Source organism: Perognathus longimembris, chromosome 8 (assembly GCF_023159225.1).
Source record: "Perognathus longimembris pacificus isolate PPM17 chromosome 8, ASM2315922v1, whole genome shotgun sequence".
In the NCBI taxonomy this organism is placed as follows: domain Eukaryota; kingdom Metazoa; phylum Chordata; class Mammalia; order Rodentia; family Heteromyidae; genus Perognathus; species Perognathus longimembris.
The window spans coordinates 60952383-60973603 of record NC_063168.1 but is presented as its reverse complement, the minus strand read 5'-3'; the positions used below and the strand labels follow the sequence as shown (position 1 = coordinate 60973603).

The window sequence follows — 21221 nt, the reverse complement described above, 5'->3', positions numbered from 1 at the left end:
GTTCAACCCTTTTACCCCTAAGGAACCTAGCATCCGGGCAACCAGCAAGGCAGGGTCCTGGCCTGCCGGCTCCTTTACACGTGAATTGTGCCCCATGATTTCTTGGCTACCTTCCTTCCAAATTGGATACAGGGGGACTTTCCCCCAGCCAAGGGCCCAGGCTGGGAGATGCTAGGGAATGAACAGAGGAGGGGGAGGGGGAGGACTTCAGGGGTGAGAAGTGACCAGAGGGGGTGAGATGTCACTCTTACTGAGAGAGTCTGATGCTTCCCAAGTCCCCAATGACCCCCTCAGAGGAGTCACTTGGCTTCCAGGTGCAGTTCGACACAAGTTTATTGACAGAGCTGCAGAGGGTCCTCCCTCTCCCTTGGATAGCAGAAGGCACAGCACCAACAGAGGGATGGACGGGCAGACCTCCGGACACACACGGAGGGAGCAGACTCGAGCCACCATAGCACAGCCACACAGGCACAGAGACACATAGGCCACACAGCACCAAGAAACACACACACACACACAGACACACACACACACAACATCACAGGGCTAGGACACATGGACAAAGTGCAAGCTTGGGGCCTCTGCATAGACGGAGTGAGGACCACGTGGGGAGGGGGCCCCTGCTGACCTCCCCAGGCATAGGCACACCAACAGTACACAGGCAGGCGGGTGCCCCCAGCCAGCCAGCCAGCCACCACGGGGATTGCACCGAAAGGATGCGCTTGGCTCTCACAGCCACCGAGAGCAAGGACTGTAGGGCGTGAGGAGTTCAGGGGCTTCCACACACCCCAGACCCCTGAACCGCTCACAGTAGTTCTGCTCGACTCCTGCTGCGCTGCCCCTGCACACTTTAGTCTTGCCCACTGGGGCTGGCGCTGGGGAAGGAGGTTGGCAAGGGGAAGAAGGAGGAAGGGGGATGGGCCCGGCTCAGTCCCTTCTCTGGGATCAGAGAGGACGGTGATGAGAGTCCAGGGCTGAGCCTGGGCCTGGCAGTGGGGCGAGGGTGGGGTGCAGCTCAGGCGTGGGGGGGCTCCCGGCAGCGCAGGCAGTGGTCCATCGAAGGATGGTATTTCTCGACCTGCAGGGTACAGCTGGAGAACCCAAAGCGGGAGTAGAGGCGGGAGGAGGCCTCGGCCAGGACAGCTTCAGGGTCAGCCGAGGAGTCTGCGGGAGAGTGATAAGGGCAGCCTCAGTCCTTGGGGAGTTGGGCACAGGCAGGAGCTGTGATAAGGCTGGGGAGAAGGCCCAGGAGCTGCACAGCTTCAAAGCTAGGCACGAATGGGGTGCCTGCCTGCCTTCCTTTCTGTGGTGTATGAACAGCGTGGAATTGTCGAAGGAAACGTCAGACAGACTCACCCCTAATGGGCCAGGCTGACACACTCTCTGTTCCCAGCCTCCAATCCTCCCCTGCCTCAGAGCATCAATACACAGAGAGAGGCTCCCGCAGCCCCACCGCCGGGCTCGCCAGGAGAATCCAGATGTAAATGATGCTGCCCCACTGTCCCTCAGAGTTGCCGTCAAGTATCCCTCAAGCTATGATATTTTGGGCATCCAAATTGCATGCCTTTGATTGCTTCTTGCATCTGGAAGAAACTAAAAAATCCTTTGTCAGCTCATGAGTCACCATATATATTTTTAATAGTTGAATCAGTGCAGTTATGATTTTATATTCAGACGTTTTCCCCTTAGCAGTATACCATAAACATTTCCCCTAGTTGCCACACAAACTTTCCTAATCATCATTTTAAATAGCTATGATAACCTCACTTAGGGGAGATGCCCTAAGTGACCTAATATGCTATCGCTGGGCCTGCCGGTAGGAGTGATCCTTTCAACGTGGCTGGTCCCCTATGCTATTGCAGAGAGGGGAAAACCTCCCCCTAAACAGAGTCGGGGGGGGGCGGGTAAAGGTGGGAGGAGAGGGGGTAGATATCATGAAGAACAGAACAGCCAGGTGTGGCTCAGACAGGAGGATCGTGAGTTCCAAGCCAGCCTTGGCTACTTAGCAAGACCTTGTGTCAAAAGAAAAAGAAAAACCATCCCAGTAACTGAGGCTATGGCGACAGGTTAGGGGTGAGGGGATGATTCAAGAGGGTCCCGGCTGGAGCCAGGGTGGACTCACCAATGGCCAGATGTGCAGAGGCGATGTGGTAACTGAGTGTCAGGGCCCACAGGCGCAGCTCATGGGTTGCCCGGACTCCCGGCACCGACAGCAGTGTGTCCCGTACAGGCTCAAATCCTATGCCACGGGGGGCACCTGAAACCAGCACCTGCCATGTCTTACTGCCAGGGTGTCCCTGCCAGGGCGGCCCGCAGACTCCATCTCCCATTCTCTACCCACCCACCCTGCTGGCCCCTAGGGTCTACTCTCTGTCCGTCACCCTTCCAGCAACAGGCCCGGTATCCCAGCTCTCCTACTCTCTTGAGAGAAGAGGAGGGGCCCAGAGCTAGCTGGGGTCCCAGAGGGCTCCAGGAGTGGGGAGCAGTGGTGTCAGAATCACCTTCCATGAGGATGTGAAGAACATCTCGGAGAGTGGGGGTCGTGGATCCAAGGGCACAGACAGAGAAGAAGAAGGTGCTGATGGGGTCGGCGGCCTTGTATTGAGGCTGTAGAGAAAGAGACACCCCAGCCCATGGACTAGGCCTCGGAGGGACATCTCGAGCCATCCTGACAGAGAGGAAGGCTCTGAAACTGCTGGGGAGAGGAACAGGAACATGACCCAGGGCTGGGAGGTGCCTGGGAGTGGGGGGAGGAGAGGGGAGCTGAGGGTTCCAGAAAGCAGGGAGAAGGACATGGGATGGACAGGACGGTGGAAGCCGGCCTCCATGACCATACCTTGAAGTAGATGAGGATGGCGGCTGCCAGAACCCCAAGACTCTGCAGGAGGTCCCCCAGCACGTGCACAAAGGCCGCCCGGACACTGGTGTTGGTGCTCCCCGCGGACAGGGGATCCCCAGGTCCCTCTTCTAGAGGTGCATATCCAGCCCCCCTGGACCCGTGGCTGTGATGGGGGGTAGCTTGGTGTAGCACGAAGGCCATTCTGAGGGGGAAGCAGAGCAGCTCAGCCAGGCCTGCCCCTGGCCTCCACTCACCTCCTCCCTCCCCCCAGCCCCACCCGCTTCTCAGCCCAGGAAGAGAACAGCACTATCTGGGAGCACAAAGGATGAAACTTGGGATGCCTCAGGCATGGCTGATCTGGCTTCTGCTTAACTAGCTATATGATTCAGGCAAGTCACCTGGCTGCTGCCAGCTTCTTTCCCAGCAATAGTTGTGAGGCTTCACTGTGATCAGTGTGATGAAGTCCCCTCCCCTCCCTCCCGCCTCCCACCAGGGAGCTGGTATACAGCAGGACCTTAACAAATGGCTGCCGCCTGAACCGAAGGTATTGCTCTTAGCCTCTTCTCAGTAAGGCAAAGACAGTGAAATGCTGGGTGCGTCTGGAAGATGACCCCCTCCTGAACCCCCACATGCTGTCAGCTCCACACCGGAACGCACATAAGATTAGCACAGACCGCAACGCTGGCGGTCAGCAGCATGGCATTGCCCTCAATGTGGTAGTCGCCGTGCAGCAGGCGGACGAAGGCCAGGTACAAGAGGACGCCAGTGACCAGCCAGAGGGAGAAGACAGAGGCCAAGGCCCCCAGAGTCTCTGCGGGAGAAGACAAGCTGTCAGAGCCCCACTCTGAAGGCTGAGAGGCACACGGTCATCTGAGTCCCTTACCTGAGCGGTGCCAACCAAAGGTCATGGTGCGGGTGGCCGGCCGGGTAGAAAGCCAAAGAGAGAAGAGACTGCCCAACATGCTGGCCACATCTGCCAGCAAGTGGGCTGCGTCGGACATAATGGCCAGGCTATGCGCCATGTACCCACCTGTAAGGGCACAAAATGAGGGACAGTGTCTCTCTTCAGGAAATACCATGTAGTGTATGCGTACGGGCATGGAAAACAAATGGAGGAAAATAAGCCAAAATGACAAAGTGGTTTCTTAGGTATAGGGACTACAGGTGGTCATTTTCTTCTTTTCACTTGTCCACGATATATGGCCCTTGGCCACATAAAGCCTAAGAAATCGTTTGATACACAATAGGTCAGTGTCCCACAGTTCATCTGCCTGTATTAGTAATTTTGTATGGCCTATAAATGATGTTATAATATCCAAATGGCCCCTGGCAGGAAATAGGTTCCCCACTCCTTCAGCGACATATTTTATCTTCATAGTAAGAAAATAGGGGGTTTACTGTTGCACTGGGGTTGAACTCAGAACCTTGTACTTGCTAGACAGGCATTCTGCCACGTGACCCCTGCCTCTAGCCCTTGTTTTAGTTGTTTTGTGTGTATGTGCTGATTCTAGGGCTTGAACTCAGAATCTGTATGCTATTGCTGAGCTTTTCTGCTCAAGGCTAGTGCTGTAGCACTTAAGCTCCACTTCTGGATAAGACTCCCAGACTTTCCTGCCCCAGCTGGCTTTAAACCACAATCCTTAGATCTCAGCTTCTTGAGTAGCTAGGCCTACAGGAATGAGCCACAGTACATGGCTTTTAATTTTTAAGTAGGGTCTTGTGTTATACCTGGGCTGGCCTGGACAGCCACTTTCCTATTTATTTTTCCTGTGTAGCTGGGATGATTACATGTGAACCACTAAGAAGCTTTTTTTTCGGTCTGTCATAGGGCTTGAACTCTGGGCCTGGAAGCTCTCTTTGAACTCTTCAGCTCACGGTTAGCACTCTACCACTTTGAGACACATGGCCACTTCTGGTTTACTGGTAGTTAATTGGAGATAAGAGTCCCATGGGCGGGGCTGGGGATATGGCCTAGTGGCAAGAGTGCTTGCCTCCTATACATGAGGCCCTGGGTTCAATTCCCCAGCACCACATATACAGAAAATGGCCAGAAGTGGCGCTGTGGCTCAAGTGGCAGAGTGCTAGCCTTGAGCAAAAAAAAAAAAAAGCCAGGGACAGTGCTCAGGCCCTGAGTTCAAGCCCCAGGACTGGCCAAAAAAAAAAAAAAGTCCCATGGGCTTTCCTGACAGGGCTGGCTTTGAGCTGCGATCCTTAGATCTCACTCAGCCTTCTGAGTGGCGAGGATTACAGGCGTGAGCCCCTGGTATGGGCACTGATATTGGTTGAGATGGGAGAGGGATTACCAACTTTTTGCCCAGGCTAGCCTCAAACTGTGATCCTCTCAATCTCTTCCTCCCAAATATCTAAGCCTGCAGACATGAGCCACTGCCCCCATCAAGGAAAATGGGTTCTTAAAAGACCAGTTAACAGAGAGGGGAGCCCTGGTCCCCCAGCCTGGCACTGGCTTACTCAGAATCCCCCTTGGAGTTCTGGTCTCACTGTTCCCCACTTCCTGAGTCCTGGGCACCCACCACCCCTACCCGCCACCCACCTCTTAGCTTTTCAATCCAAGAACCTCAGGACTCTGTAGAGCATGAGTTTGGAGGGCTGCTCCCCAACTTACCCACCACCTCCCCGGTCATGAAAAGGATGCACACAGCAGAGGCAGCATACAGCTGCTTCCTCGCGCGTTGCCTCTCAGGGGTGAGGCCTGCCTGTGGTAACGGGTCCCTGTGGCAGTGGTGGCGGGCCATTCCCTCAGGCTTGGGTTCCTCAGGAAGGGGCTCTGAGGGTTCTGTGAAGAGACTGAGGCAGGCAACTCATTCACCTAGGGCGGGGTCCACAGGCTGACCTGCTGGTTTCCCAGGCCCTGGGTCCCCCATGCTGGCCTCAGCAGACAGACTCATCCAACACTGCTGCCCTAGACCCAGCACACCCAGAGCCTTGTGGGTAAGGTGAAGCCAAAGGAATAGCTGAAATCCTGGGCTCCATTTTTCTTCCTTCAATACATAAAGACACAGAACTTTGTAGCTGGAAGGAAGCTTGCAACAGTATAGGTTAATACTTCAGTAAGTATGAGGCCCAGCTAGGGAGAGGATTCATGGGAGCAATGCAGCTGGGTGGTGGTTGGTGCAGCCCAGCCTAGAGCCCAACCACAAGGAATAAAAATGAGCGGGACATCCTGATCTCAGAGACTTCTCCATGAACAGGACAAGTGTGATGCGAAGTGCTACAACGCACAGCACAAGGCAGACATGGCCACTGGAATAGTCACAGGACTCTAGATGTGTTCTAGTGAGAAAATCCAGCTGGAGGAGGTAACATAAGAAGGGCCCTGAAGCATGAAGGCTTTGACAGAGACAGCGAGCAGTGCCAGGCAAAGGAACAGGCATGGTGGTAGTGTTTAAGTGCAAAGTAACTCAGCCCAGGAACCTGGCCTTAGTGTGCTTCCCTCCGAGCCCTCCTCCATGAGCCTCTACTCCCAAACTCTGACCCCTTCCCTTTTAGACAGACATAGAGCTCCAGAGCTCCCGTGAAGAGATGCGGGTTCCAGCCTGGAACCCCAGCACTTGGGAGGGAGGCTGAGGCAGGAGGATCGTGAGTTTAAGGCCAGCCTGGCACACAGCAAGATCCTGTCCCCATCAAACAAACTGAACTAAATAAATGGAGAGTGGAATGTTGGGACCCAAAATGTCTGTGGGTGGAAGTGGCAGGAGCATTGAATTTGGAGTCTGCCACATATCCATTGGACATCAGCCTGACCATACGCACCTAGTGGTAGCCTCTTAACTGCACGGTGTCACAGCCTTGCTTGACAAATGGCAGAGGCTGTCAGATTCCAGGCTCAGTGACTGAGTTTTGCATCCGGCTTAATTTGTACCACCACCACCACTGCCCATCCTGAACCCCAACAAGTATACAACTTTCCACAGAACAGAGGACCTAAGCAGAAAGGACAGAACTGACACAAGCCACGGAAGTGTGACACGCATACCCATGAGAAAAAAATGATGGCTCCAGCTAGAAATGGGATCCGAGCAGTAAAGTTGGGGGCGGGGTAGCTGGAGCCTCTTGGCTTAAGAAAGCTTTGCTAGGTGGGTAAACTGAGGCTTGAAGGAGGTAGAGCATTTGATGCTTGTGAGAAAAGCTTCTTGCAGGCAGATTGGTTTCTGGAATATCAAATGCCCTTTCCAAGACTGAAATCTTTACATTTATGTCTCCATTTCTAGGGAAGATGGGGAGATGAGGGTGACTTCGATGCCTATACTCTTGCATTCCATGAAGTGTGCCAGGCAGTGTACACATGAGGAAGCTCTGTCTAGTGGTAGAGACAGATGTGTAATAGAGGACTCCTATCGGAGAGAGGCAGTGCTGGGATTTGAGATAAACAAATTTCTTTAGGGCAGGGGGAAGGAGTGAGGGAGAAGAGGACCTCAGAGAAGATCTGAGCCATGTGTGGAGAAGGGTGCCCCGGACACCTGTGTATGGACCGGTGGATCACAACAAGGTTTGCAGCTTGGAGTTTACGGCACCAGGCTAAGGAGGAAAGGGAGGCACCGCACAGAGGACGCCGCTGTTGGCACAGAGAGAAGAGTGGTGGAGGGGTCTTGAATAGACTCTCCCAGATGCCCACTGGACAATGCAGGTGCAGTGTTAGAGGAGGGGCAGGTAAGTGGCCAGCCTCTGGGGAAACCCTGCAGGATTTGGTGACTAATGGTCATGTGAGAACGAAAATGGGCTAAGAGACAAGAGATGCGGTCAGAAGAGCAAACCGAGGCTGGGGGCTTTGGGGCCCCGGCCTTGTAAGGCCCTGCAGGAATCAGTCACCAAGGAAGTGCCCATCAACAGGCTGATTGCTCCTTTTTGTTCGAATGAATTGGGTAGTAAAGAGGCCTCCTTGTTGGGGTAGGTGTGTGGCTACATTGTGTTGAGCAGGCGGACTATTTCCTCTCCACAGTCCTCTGAAATTCCCAACAAACGACAAACAATATTGCGTGGGGGGGGGGGGGGAGGGAATGGAGAAGGGACTAATGAAAGTCACAGGGATGTGGAGAAGCCGGGGCCACGGCCGCCGCCCCCGCGGCTGCCCTGCCCACCTCTGCAGTGCCCTGCAGAAAGGGATCTTCCCTCCCTTCGGCTCCCCCACCCCCAGGTTTGAGGTCCCCTCCTAGGAAAGCGCTGGAAACGCACTAGAGACCATGGCAGAGACAAAGGGAGACGGGACCCCGAGGAAAACAGAAACGGAGGGAGAGCCAGGGGATGACCAGAAAGCGGGGATTCCTATCAAATTCTGGGGACAAATGGACAGGCTGCCAACAGACAAAATGGCCAGCGGAGGTGTGTGCGGAGGGCCCGGGTGGCCGATCGGGGGCCCTGGCGGCGGGAGGCTGCGGGCAGCGGGCGCGGGAGGCCGCCGGGGTGCGGAGGTGGTTCCGGCCGCCCCCGGCCCGCTGTCCCCGCGCTCAGCGCCTCATTTCACACCTCGCCGCCCCCGGCCCCGTCTGTGCGGAGCCGGGAATACCCCCCGCCGCCCAGCCCGCACCTGCTCCTTCCCTGCCACCCCCTCGCTTCCCGCCACCCAGCCCGGGCCGACTCCGTCCCCGTGCGCACAGCTGGCCACGGCTGGAGGGCGCGCCCCCGCCGCGCGTGGGGAGGCCAGGCCCGCCGCCCCGGGCCGGGCACCGCGGCCAGGGGCCCGGCACTGCGGACCTCGCGGCTCCCGGCCCCGAGCTGCGGCCCGACGGAGCGACAGCTGCTCCGGGGAAGTCCGCGCGGCGGGGCCACGGAGGGGTCCCCGAGGTTTGGGGCGCGGGCCCGAGGAGAAAGCGAGTTGGTCGAGGGGAGGCAGAGGCCCTGGGGCGGGCGGAGGCTGGGCTGGCGGGCTGGCAGGGGGGCGGGGGCTGAGCCCCTGGAGGGAAGGAAGCGGGGCGGGGAACCCAGGGGGGCAGCGAAGTGGACGGGCCGCGGGGCGTAGGGGCCTGGCCAGTCGGCCGGTGGGTCTGTCGGTCTGTCTGTCTGTCCGTCCGTCCATCAGTCTGCCCTACCTTTTCAAGCGCAGCCCACCGGCGCCAGCGCCTCCGCGGTCTCGGGGGCTCACCAGGCGCGTGGTTTCCGACTCCCTCGGCGTGGGGGAAGTCTCCATGTCCCCGCTGCCCCCTCCGGCCGTCTAGGCCCCACCGAGGTAAGAGGTAAGAGAGTGGCCGGGCCGGACCCCTACGCCCCTGCAGGGCTGCAGGGCCACCGGAATGGAGGGAACCGCGGCGAGGCGACCGAGGCGCGCCGAGTCTCAACTGCAGATCCCGCGGCTGCTGGAGCCCCGCCCTGCGTGGGGCGACTCCCCAAGCCCCGCCCCCAGGCTCCCCCTTCTCCCCCCCCCACCTAAGACCCACCCTCAAGGCCCACCCCCTTGGCCCAAGCCCCCCTCCCTCCCCCTGCCCCTGCTGGTGTCCCCCTCCCCTCCCCGTGGCCCTCGCAAGCGCCCCCGTCACCCGGTTTTGGAGGATGTTCCTTTTCCTCCGCACCCCCCAAGCCAGCCTGCCTCCGCCCCAGGCCCCGCCCACCAGGCCCAAGCCAAACTCCTCAAACCTGGGGACCCCTAGGACCAAGGCCCTCTGCCCCCCCGCCCCCCCCCCGCCCCAAGAAGCTCGTCACCTCGTCATTCTGGCCCCCAACTTGGGAGGCAGGCAGAAACAAGTGCTGAGCCTATCTCGAAAGGGTCGGGAAGAATGTGGGGTGCGCAGTGACAGATCCCGGAGAACTCCAAGGACTCCAGCCAAAAACCCCACTGAGGAGGCTCTGGGCTGGGAATTCATGAGCGAAAAGCTGTTGCCAAGCGCTGTGCCGCTAATTATCATTTGTTTTTATACAAGGACTTTGGGTGGCAGAAAGATTCCTGATCGCCCTCAGTCTATTCTTGTCCCTACTGTTCAGATGAGTAAACTGAGTCCCCGAAGCAGCGTCCGAGGGCATGCAGCGCGTGGATGAAGGGCCAGGGCTGCCACCCCGTGCCCTTTTCCCCACAGGACAGGGCAGAGGGCCGGAATGGCCACCGAGGACGAGGTGGCTCACCGTCCTCTCCAGGAGAGGCCGGGACGGCAGAGGGGAGCATCGGCACCGCTCTGCTGATTGGGTCGCCCTGGCAGTGGGTGATTCCTTAGTCCACACTGTGGCACCTTCGAGGGAGGGGGCGGTACCTCACTGGGGGGAGGGGGACTTACAGCAAAGTCGGTGTGGAAGCTGGGTCGAAGCTTCAAATGCGCGGTGCTCTCTGCCCCGGGCCCCCGCCGCCACTGTGGAACGAAAAGAGGGTGGGAAGTGGATTGAGCACTAGGCGCTGTGACAGTCTGCGAGGAGGAGGGTCGGGAGGAGGTGGGAGGAAGGAGCGGGGACGGGAAAGAGAGGAGGGAGGGGGCCAGCCGTTAGGGAGCCCAGGCCAGAAACCCATCAGCCTCATCCTCCAGAACACCGTGAGCGTCCTGGGCCTCACCCCTGCCCTCCACATGGCTAGCCCGGGCCCGGTGCCCGCGCGGCACCTCCAAAACACCAAGATGCGAACCCAAACCCCGGAGCACGTGCCGCCGGGAGCGGCTGGAAGGGATGGGGTACGCCGGGGGAGCTGCGCGGAGGAGGTGAGGCTCCTAAAACGGATCGGGCCGGCTGGGCTGGGGCTGGCTGCTGGGGGAGACGGCCCAGCTCGGCACCAGGGTTTGCCAGGGTTTGCGGGTGGCGGGTGAGAAGGAACACACGGCGGCGTGGTGGAAAGGAATCGAAATCAGAAGCCGGGCGTCTGTGCGCCCTTGGCGCCCGGCCGGGGGCCACATCCAGCTGCGCTGCGACCTGCCCAAGGCTCGCCCCCAAACCCCATGCGGGGCAAGGGACCCAGGCGAGGGGAGCCTCCCTCTCCCCACTTCTCCTAGTGGCGTGGGGGGTCACAGAACGATGGAGGCGGGGAGGAGAGAAGCCACCGGCCAAGGTGACCTTGTTGGCCCAGGTCAGAGCCGGGGACTCCCCGTCCCTCGCGTCTCTGTCCGGCTCTGCCAAGACCCGGGCTCCTCGCCGTCCGTTTCCCATGCGGGCCACTTGGCCTGGGGCTTCCCTAATTTGGAGAGCCGGGAAGCAGGTGATGCGGGGAGGCCTGGCCCGCCCGGAGGATGACAGGATGACGACAACAGGGGACAACAATGGCTTCCTCCGGGATTTCCCTTTCTGGGCAGCCCGCGGAGAGCGGCCCGACTGCCCGGGAGGGGGCGCCGGCGCCGGCACGTGCCCGCCCCGCCAGCCGGTGGGCAGCCCGCGGGCTGGGAGGACGAGGGCTGGCTCCGCCCGGGCCTGGCTGCCGAACCAGCTGCCTCCCCGAGCCAAGGGCGCCGCGCTGGGAAACCAACAGTTGCCTCCGCTCGGGAATCTATGCTAAGAAAGGCTTGGCAGCCAAACAGGTGCTTGCACCTATTTCTCCAAAGGCCACCCAGTGGCCCTGCGAAAGTGTGGCATGGGGTATCCTCCCTAAATGCCAGGCCCCAAGGCCCCCCGACGGGAGCTAGGAATTTCCCCCATATGGGACCTAGGGTTGGTCCTTGTATATTACTGTGGTCTTGCCACAACTAATCATTCAGTATTTACTCAACACTTAATTTCCTTCCTAACATCCTGCTAGCTTAGCTGGGGATTGGAGGGGCACAAGATGGACCCCCAGCTTTCCCCTCCTGACCCTGATGACTGACTTACTGCCTTTCTCGCTGCCTGTCCTGCATCCCTCAGTATCAATCATGCCTTGGGTGAGTCATAAGGCTGTTAGTCCCAAAAGCATGATGGAGGCAGAAAGTGCTGGATATTCCCAGGAGGGCAGGTCACTGCCTGTCCAGGGGGCCTCTGGCAGACTAGGCCAGCCAGAAGGGGCTGCCAGGGGGACCCAGGTTGAAAGTTCATGCTAGGAAGAGCAGGAAAGCAAAGCCTAGTGCAGAGATCCAGATTTAAACTGGGCTTACAGCCCTCAGGCAAAAAAAAGTAAATTAAATTAAAAAGAGTTAATACTTGAGATGCCAAGCTGAAAGGGACAGACAAAGGCAACGTGGAGGTGCAAATTCCATTCCACTTTCACTGTCCCCTCAGAAAGCATTGGGAGAGGCCCCTCCCCCATCCTCTTCAGGCCTCTGGTGCTTATCTGATCACAGCAGGCCTTGCTCTGTCCAATTCATTTGCTTGTCTCCTCATCAGAGCTCCCTGGGTCCCCAGCACCCTACTAGAGGCTGGCACACAGCCTTCAATTAAACCATTCTGGGGAGAGGAGCTGGTTGTCAGAGTGGAAGCAGCCTGGAAGAGCTATAAAGGCAATAACAAAGGGCTGACGCTTACATGTCCCTGAGGTGCGGACTCCAGGCTGTCAGGTTATACACTCTTCTGGCACACTACTTTTTCTGTCTTAGCACTAACTATACTGTATCTAAATTGTGATTTGAAAATCATGTCCCTTCATTTCCAAATAACCACTGTTGGGGTTTCCTCTTATGTCACTATCTGCTTAGTTTGTCTCCTCTGATCATCATCATCTTCTTAATTTTTTTTTTTGTCAAGATGATGTACAGAGGGGTTAAAGTTACATACTTCAGGTAGTGAGTACATTTCTTGTTATCCTTGTTACCTCCTTCCTCATTTTCCTCATTCCCACCTTCCCTCCCCCCACCTCCCCTGCTTTCATCTTTTTTTTTTAACCTTCCCAGTGATGGCCATCATCATTCTAGTCTACAATGCTTATGAACTCTATGAACATTAACAATAATACAATTCCTTCCAGGTTGGGTGATATGTACATTTCTTTTGCTTAGTATAATCTGTTCCCCCTTTTTCCTCTCATTTCTTCCGCCCCTTCCTCCCCCCACCTTGAGTTGCTTAGTTGCTTTCATCAATGTCCATTGCAGCTGTTGGGCCCCCTCTACTGTATTGTTTCTTTCACCCACTTTCCATTTATTCTGTGTCCTCCTCCCAGCTTCCCTCAGATGTGCTCGTGTATGCACCATATGTGACGTAAAGAATATAGGGTCCTGGGCTGGGAATATGTCCTAGTGGCAAGAGTGCTTGCCTCATATACATGAGGCCTTGGGTTCGATTCCTCAGCACCACATATATAGAAAAAGCCGGAAGTAACGCTATGGCTCAAGTGGTAGAGTGCTAGCCTTGAGCAAAAAAGAAGCCAGGGACAGTGCTCAGGCCCAGAGTTCACGGCCTAGGACTGGCCAAAAAAAAAAAAAAAAAAAAAAAAAAGAATATAGGGTCCTCTAAATACTGTAAGACTAATTAAGAAGTGGTCTTTGTTTCCTTACCTTTGGAGTTCTTTTCAGTCTGTATATTATTTTAGGTACCTATGAAGTACTGCTTGGGTCTCACTTTTTGGTGCATTTCTCCCAAGACTGTCCTTTATTGGTATCTTGGGTCCTGTTTGCTCTGTCAGGTCTCCTCAATCTTTTAATACTGGTTAGCCCAACCAGGACTTGATCATCTCTTCTCTTCTCTCTCTCTACACTCACTCCCAGAGAACTATATCATCCTGCCTTGTCTTTTTTTTTTTTTTAGTACGTGGGGGGCATTCTAGGGGTTTGAACTCAGAACCTCAGGCTTGCTAAGACAGGCACTATTGGGTTGGGAATAGACCACAGGGTCCTAAGAGTGACAACAGGGAGCTGACTTGAGAGGCTACAGCAACATCCAGGAAGACAGATGGTGGTGGTTTGGACAAGGGTTTGCTGACAGATTGGATGTGAGTCAGGATGACCCTAAGGTTTCTGGTCTGATCCAATGAGGTTGAAGTTAACATGTTCTTACAGAGGCAGGCTACAGAAAAGGCTAAGCTATGCCTCCAACACTTTTTGCTCTGGGTGTGGTTTTTTTGTTGTTGTTTGTTTTTTTAGATTACCTTTTATCTTTAAATAGTTATACAGTGCTCTGGTTATCCATGACATAGGATCTCACTTCCTGCCAGAGCACATACCTGAGCTGAGATATGCCTATGTTAGGCCTCCCGTCTCAGCTAAGATCACAGGTTTATGCCACTTACGGAGCAGCCTCCTTCTGTGGAGATGGAGTCCCTTGGACTTCTCTGTCTGGGTTGGCTTCTCACCATGATCCTCCCAATCTCAACCTCCCAAGCAGTTAGGATTATAGATGTGAGCCATCCCCACCTAAATCTTTCAATGCTTTCAAGTAACAGCAGGAAGCAATGACTGTGGAGTCAGCATGCTAGTTGAGTATAGTTTTGTTTGGCAGGGGGGAAATCACTGGACTATTCTCTTGATTTTGGTATGTATTTTACATTTAATAGGATAAAAAAAATGGCATCTGTGGATGATGATTCTCAGAACTCTCACTTGGACTCCAAACTCATTTACCCTATGCTGCTTTGTTTTGTGTTGTTTTTTGCTAGTCCTGGGGCTTGAACTCAGGGCCTGAGCACTGTCCCTGGCTTCTTTTTGCTCAAGGCTAGCACTCTGCCACTTGAGCCATAGCGTTACTTCCAGCTTTTTCTATATATGTGGTGCTGAGGAATCGAACCCAGGGCTTCATGTGTATGAGGCAAGCACTTTACCACTAGGCCATATTCCCCATCCCCTCAATGCCGCTTTGATGTCCTCTCTTGAGTGTGTAAAAGGCAAGCATCACAAGCTTCCTAAGGCCAAACCTGTTCCTGTCCCCAGTGCATCCCACACCTCTTCCCTCTGCAGCCTGTCTATGTCAGAACATGGCAATTCCATGCATATAGGATCCGGCCAGAAATATTAGGGTCATCCTTGACTCATATCCAATCTGTCAGCAAACCTTTGTCTAAACCACCACCATCTGTCTTCCTGATTGTTTGGTTTTTATATTTATATTCTTTGGTGCCATTAATGGGAGCTTGAACTCAGGGCTTCAGCACTGTCCCTGAACTTTTTTGCTCAAGACTGGGGCTCTATCACTTGAGCCATAACTCTACTTGTATTTTTCTGCTGGTTAACTGAACATCACTTTGTCTGCTGGGACTGTCTTCAAACCTTGGTTCTCCGATCTCAGCTTCCTGAGCAGCTAGGATTATAGGCATGAGCCACTTGTGCCTGTGCACCCTTTATCTTTTACTTGTTTTACTATTTCCTCCTGTCAGAATGTAAGCTCCATGTCAACAGAAAATTGTGTCTTTATCCTGCACCTAGACAAGTCTCAGGTACATAATGGCACCCAATAAATATTTGTTGAAGGTTCCAGGGGTTGTCCCATTAGTTTATAATCTAGGAAGGCAGAAAAATAATCGTTTATCAATGTGCCCAAGGCACCTAAACATAGAGCAGAACAAATTCTGTCCAGCAAGTTAAATGATTCAGGTAAAGATTTGTTTTGTGGCATGGGAGCAATGGCATGGAGGTGAAAAATATCATAGTCAGTTAGGATCAGTTAGGTCATTGTGGAAGGTTCACAACAATCTAAGGCCAATAGAAGACACTTGTTTGGAGGGGTAAGATAGTCTTGAATTGTAGAGTTCGTTGAACCCTGTAGGCTGTGAGCAGAGGTATGGTAAGGATGACAAGATTTACTGACTGACAGCAGTATCCAAGACAGGACAGGACAGGTAAGAGGGAGTAGAATTAGAAAACAAGGACTGTAGTTAGTTGTGTCATAGCCCTCCCTCTACAGGGGTGCTTTGAGGCTTTGGGAATGGAAAAGAATGGACAAATGAAAGAACTATTAAAAAAAACTAATCATAACTTTTTTAGCTGAGTTTGGGAAAACCAGTAATTTCTCAGGCCATTAATGCTTGGGTTTTGAGCTTCATTAACTTAGAAATGATCAGAACATTAACAGAAATAGGGCCACTACAAGGAGTGACCAGCTTGGACAAGGTGAGTTGAGCTTTGAGTGTGGTTGAGAGGTAAGGGGAGGCAGGCTGTGGTTAACACTCTAGCTGTGACAGATGAAGCCATACATACAGACTGGGCCTCTGAAGAAGAGAAGAATAAAACACAAGCATTTGCTTAAAGATCATATTCAGCACTCAGGAGGCAGAGGTAAGAGGACTGTGAATTCGAGGCCAGCCTGGGCTACATAGCAAGACCCTGTCTCAAAACAACCAAAAAAGACTAAGCTATATAGAATACACACAACTTGAAGGCAAGAGGATGGGGAGCTAGCAAGGGAGGCAGAACACCTCACAGAAGAAGCCAGAAGAAGGAAGTGCCCAGTAGATGAGAGGACAGAACTGGCACAGTTGAATAGAAAGGAAAGGGGGATCTAAGGCCCACAGCCTCCTCCCAAAACACAGCCTGATGTTTTCCACTTTATTTAGTCACATTAATCTAACTCCACCAGTTATTCCTCTTTCATTGTTAAGAATTAAAAGAGTGAGACATTGTCTTTCTCATTATAATCTGAATTACAGTGTTTGTAATCTGCTTGCTTTCCAGCTCTCTTTTAGAGATGATAGCAGCCATGGAGACAACAGTTTTTCTTAGAAGTGGTGAGAGGAGAAGTGGTAGAGGTCATTAGGAGTTCTGGCTACTTGGGGAGGATTCTATGCACATTATGGAGAGCCACAAGGAAGCGTGACAGCACTGGGTCAGGAAACAAGAGACCAGAGGTCTGAGAACCTGGGAGAAGGATGCAGAAAGTGAATGGAAAGACACCAGTGGTAATTTACAAATCTTAAGCAAGACAACTTGATTTTCCTCCTCCATTTTCTTCTTCTCCTTCTCCTCCTCCTCCTCCTCCGCCTCCTCCTCCTCCTCCTCCTCCTCCTCCTCCTCCTCCTCCTCCTCCTCCTTTTCCTTCTCCTCCTCCTTCTCCTTCTCCTCCTTTTTGCCAGTCCTGGGGGCTTGAACTCAGGGCCTAGGCACTGTCCCCAAGCTTCTTTTGCTCAAGGCCAGCATTCCACCACTTGAGCCACATCGCCACTTCCAGCCTTTTCTCTTTATGTGGTACCGAGGAATCAAATCCAGGGCTACATGCATTCATGTACTTTACCACTAAGCCACATTCCCAGCCCAATTTTTTCCTTTTTCTTAGAGACAAAATGAAAAGTAACTCTATTTTCCTAAAACTGGAAGGAGACTGGATAGAAATAATGATTACAATGATGATAGCAATCATTATCTTATAAAGCACATTTATCATGTGCTGGGTACTGTTTAAATTAAGAACTTAGTTTTCCCCAAACCCACAGAGGTAGGCATTATCAACTCCACCTTAGGGAGAGACAGCCTGATCCAGGTGGGCAGCGAGTGGGGTTACAGGTGCCAGAGAACAGGGACACAAGGTCACTGCTCTAGCTAAAATCCCTGTCCTTCCTTCCCATAGATGTGTGACCTGGGAAAGATAGACCAATAAAACCAGGCTGGTGGGATCTGTTCACCTACAGTACACATGCCTTCGAGTGGGAACAGGAGATGAGAGACACTACCTGACATCACCTGTGAAAGGTCAGAAATACCATCTAGGACTGTCTCCAGATGTAGATTTCTCATTGGGATGTGAGCTGGTGTATATAGGGACCAGTTATGCCGTTGATCTTGAACTTGAAGTCAGAAGACCATTTTGACCTCCCTGGCTGATCCTGAGAAGGTCAGTCCTCCATGGACTGCACTTGGTGCAGTAGGAAATGAAGGTGCTGCATTAGAGGTAAATCCCTAAGGCCCTTTTCCATTCAAATAATGCAATTCTAGAACCTTACTGTTGGGTGTGACAAATTATGGTCTCTGCCTTGTCTCATTCTCTCTCTCTCCAACTGCATATGTTCCAGAGGTATTTTGAGTATAAATATGTCAATGTCTGCTGTCTGTATATGTGTGTACTCTAGCTATATGACTACAACTTTTTATTTGTGGGTAAACAAGGTATGTTTTGTGATTCTTCAGGAAAACCCAAATGGCTCTGGGAGGCAGTAAGCACCTCATTCAAGTCCAAGTGACTTGATTACTCATTCCAGTCAAGTGGGAAAGCATTGGTTTCTACAAAAGGTTTTCAGCTATAGCCACTCATTGGCACAGGTTTGTTTTTTTCTATTCTTTTTGCAACCAAATTTAATTGAGGCAAAAACATTAACCCTATGGAGCAGACTTTTCCAGTAGAGGAGAAGGAGACTCCTCAACTATAGGACTTGTCCAAGATCACACAGTTTGTTAGAGCCAGAGCAAGAACTGAGTTCTGACACTTGCTGTGAGTATTCATTACACCTCTGGGATAGGTGTGAGAAGAAAGTTGTGGATAGGATCCCTTGATAGGGGGCTGTTGTTTTGGGAAGGAAGAATGCAGACTCTGGCCACAGCACAGCTGACTGGCATCTGTTCATTCAGAGCAGAGCCTCACCGGACTTACATAATGGACTATGATTAATTGAGATGTTAGAGGACAAGGATAAGAGGCAATAATATTCTTGAGCCTCTGGCAAAATGTGAGTGATGTTTACTAACTTTCCTAGGACTCTCTTCCCTGGATCAAGGGTTTCTGTGAGAACTAAAGAAGACAATTAAGCAAACATGATGGAAAGGCCACACATTTGTTAGCTCTTTTAGTTAACCAACCAACATTTACTGGTCACTTACAACATCTCAGCAACTGTGTTAGAAACTGAACACTGAGGCAAAGAAATAAGGAGCTCAGAATCATATTACCTATTATCTACTCCCTAATCTTCTATTTTGTCGTGTGTGTGTGTGTGTGTGTGTGTGTGTGTGTGTGTGTGTGTTGAACTCAGGACCTTATGCTTCACAGGCAGGCTTCTTTACTCTTCTTGTCTAGGACCATATGAGGGAAGTTGGAGTCTATCATCCTGTCCAATTCACCAGCTTTGGACCAAGAGAAGTTTTGGTGGCTCAACCTCCAGGCTTACATTCTACTGGCAAAGGGTGCCTTCGCTGTGGCTTCCCCCACAAATCATGAATTCACTTATTGAGAGTCAAACATGGTTCCAGGTACAGGGAATACAAAGTCCCTGTCCTCGTGGAGCTCATTGTCAACTGGAGAAGTCAGACCTTAAAGAAATCAATGCACACATAAATGTATACTCACAAATCATGGGGAGGGTGTTATAAGGTGAGGATAGAAGAAAACCGAGTTGAAAATACTCTCTGGGGAGGCATGAAATGAAGACCTTTGGAGGATGAGAAATCAGCTGTAGGAATGGCATGGGGAAGAGCCCTCCAAGCAAAGGTAACAACATGGTCAAAGGCCCTTAGAACTGGGAGGGAACACGCTGTCTCCAAAGAAATGACAGGAGAGCAGTGAGGCAGAGCCCGGAGCAACTATGACAGTGATTCTGGATGAGACTGGAGAGGCCAGGGCTGGACCAGGCTGACTTTGGAGATGGAGGTAGAGAATCCATTGTTATGTATACTACACTTTGAATGCCTTTTCCTCCCTTCCCAGTGCAGTGAAGAAATGAGCTGGTTTGTTTCTCTAGTTCTGTTGCCCTTGATACTGATAACAGGCTGGAGATCAGAGAAGCCTAGCATGGTACAAATGATTTTTTTTTTAAGTAGCCCGCTTGGGCTGGGAATATGGCCTAGTGGCAAGAGCGCTTCCCTTGTATACATGAAGCCCTGGGTTCGATTCCCCAGCACCACATATATAGAAAACGGCCAGAGGTGGCGCTGTGGCTCAAGTGGCAGAGTGCTAGCCTTGAGCAAAAAGAAGCCAGGGACAGTGCTCAGGCCCTGAGTCCAAGGCCCAAGACTGGCAAAGAAAAGAAAAAAACAAAAAAAACACAAACCTATAAAAGTAGTCCGCTGAAGCTCTTTCTGTTTAGCTGAGTAACCTCACTAATGCATCTGACTCAGAGCTTATAGGTCAGGTGGATAATGACCAAGGTTTTCAACCTTTACCCCACCCTCTGCACTGGTCACAGATCTATAGAAATGAATTCACTAATTCGGTCCTCATTATGCCTGTCACATACAGACTCAATTTGCCTAGCTGGCTGGCATGTACTGAGATAGAGTATTGACTTGCCAATTAAAATCTAAGAGGAAGGTGCATATGCCTTAATAACCATAATAAATAGGAAAGCGTGATCAAAGCCACAAGAGGAGTAATAGACAGGAATTACTGAAGTAATAATGCTCTTTCAATTTCATGTTATCGGAGCCAACTCCAGGTAGGCAAGGTTTCCATTATCTGCAAGTGCTTGACTTAAGTGGCAAAGTGTTTGCATGTGGAAGGTGCTGGATTAAATCCTCAGAACCACAAAAGAAAGCAGAGGAGAGAAGAAGAGAGGGGGAGAGAAAAGGAGAGAGGGGGGAGAGGGAGGGAGGGAGAGAGAGAAAGAGAGAGAGGGAGAGAGAGAAAGAGAGAGAGGCCCCCTATATATGTACTGATACCTTAAAAAGTAAGCATTGTGGGGCTGGTAAGTGGTAGAGTGTTTGCCTAGCATGCATGAGGCAATGGGTTCAATTCCTCAGTACCATATAAACAATAAATTCCACTTAGTCCACTTCCAGCAATGTGCCCTTAAGCAAAAAAGTCTGAGATTCATCAAGGACATGACCGGTTTGTTACAGCAGTCTTTAGGAGCAACTTAAATATCCAACCTGGGTTATATATAATTACACGCCAGCACATACCCATGGTGGAATCACATTTCAATGGCATTTATGAAGAAGCACTTAGGAAAGGCTCCAGGTTTTAAAGGGTGGGTGTGGTAGTACCTGGCCGTAACCCCAGCACTCCGGAAGATGGGGCGGGAGGTTGGTTAGTTTGAAGCCAGCCTGGGCTACCTAGGGAGACCTTGCCTCAAAAGAGCCAAGGGCTCATTACGGTAGGACGCATGCGTGGATGCCCAAGTGGGGAACCAGTGGGGGGACCCTCCCCCCCTCCCCCTGCAGGCGTGCGAGCCTCAAAGGCTGGGGAAGAGCTTCTGGGAGGAAGGGAAGGAAAGGGCCAGGCGGAGAGGCCCCAACTTCTGAGGCAGGCTGGGAAGGAAAGACACTTCTTGAGAAGGCCTGTGGCGGCCATACCTCGTTGGCCGCGTCAGCCAGCCCGCTGTCTTTCCCGGCGAGGATTGGAGAGCCATGGTGGCGATCCGGTGGGTGATGGCCTCCCACTTGAAGAAAGACGCGGTGGAAGGCGGTGGCGGGGGCTGGAAGCAACGCTCAGCCCGGGCCTGCCGCTCCGGCTTCCGGAGTGAAATAAGTCTCAGGGCTCACCTCGCCTCTCCATCCCGCTTTTCCGGTAGCGCCAGAAAGCGTCCCCCCGCGGCGCCTACTGCGCATGCGTAGCCAGCCAGCCAGCGACCAAGCCCTTGGTGTGAAGTTTCGCACCTGGGAGAATGAAGGATATATGAGGCCTACCTAGCGTAAGAGAACGACTCCGAGGTAAAGGGCCAGGCCTGGGGGAGAATCAGCACAAGGCTGCAGGCCCCAGCAAACACGGAATA

At 52.8% G+C, this 21221-nt stretch overlaps 1 protein-coding gene across 1 annotated transcript; it reads right to left on the bottom strand.

Annotated features, from left to right (window-relative positions):
* Positions 1-350: 350 nt before the first annotated feature.
* Slc30a3 (solute carrier family 30 member 3) lies at positions 351-9002 on the bottom strand. The gene is made up of 8 exons (XM_048353602.1): positions 8884-9002; positions 5463-5644; positions 3723-3869; positions 3497-3650; positions 2837-3041; positions 2502-2607; positions 2123-2257; positions 351-1164 (listed from the first exon to the last, which is right to left on the bottom strand). The coding sequence occupies exons 1-8, from the start codon at positions 8979-8981 to the stop codon at positions 1016-1018; spliced, it is 1176 nt and encodes a 391-aa protein (XP_048209559.1). The 5' UTR covers positions 8982-9002; the 3' UTR covers positions 351-1015.
* Between the last annotated feature and the right edge of the window lie 12219 nt (positions 9003-21221).

What these genes read in the sequence shown, in the direction of transcription:
- Slc30a3 (XM_048353602.1), bottom strand. Translation starts at nt 8,981, where the DNA reads ATGGAGACTTCCCCCACGCCGAGGGAGTCGGAAACCACGCGCCTGGTG. An exon ending in CATGACCGGGGAGGTGGTGG is followed by an intron (nt 3,870 to 5,462) that starts GTAAGTTGGGGA and finishes GTGCCCTTACAG; the next exon opens with GTGGGTACATGGCGCATAGC. An exon ending in CTCTGCACATCTGGCCATTG is followed by an intron (nt 1,165 to 2,122) that starts GTGAGTCCACCC and finishes ACTCTCCCGCAG; the next exon opens with ACTCCTCGGCTGACCCTGAA.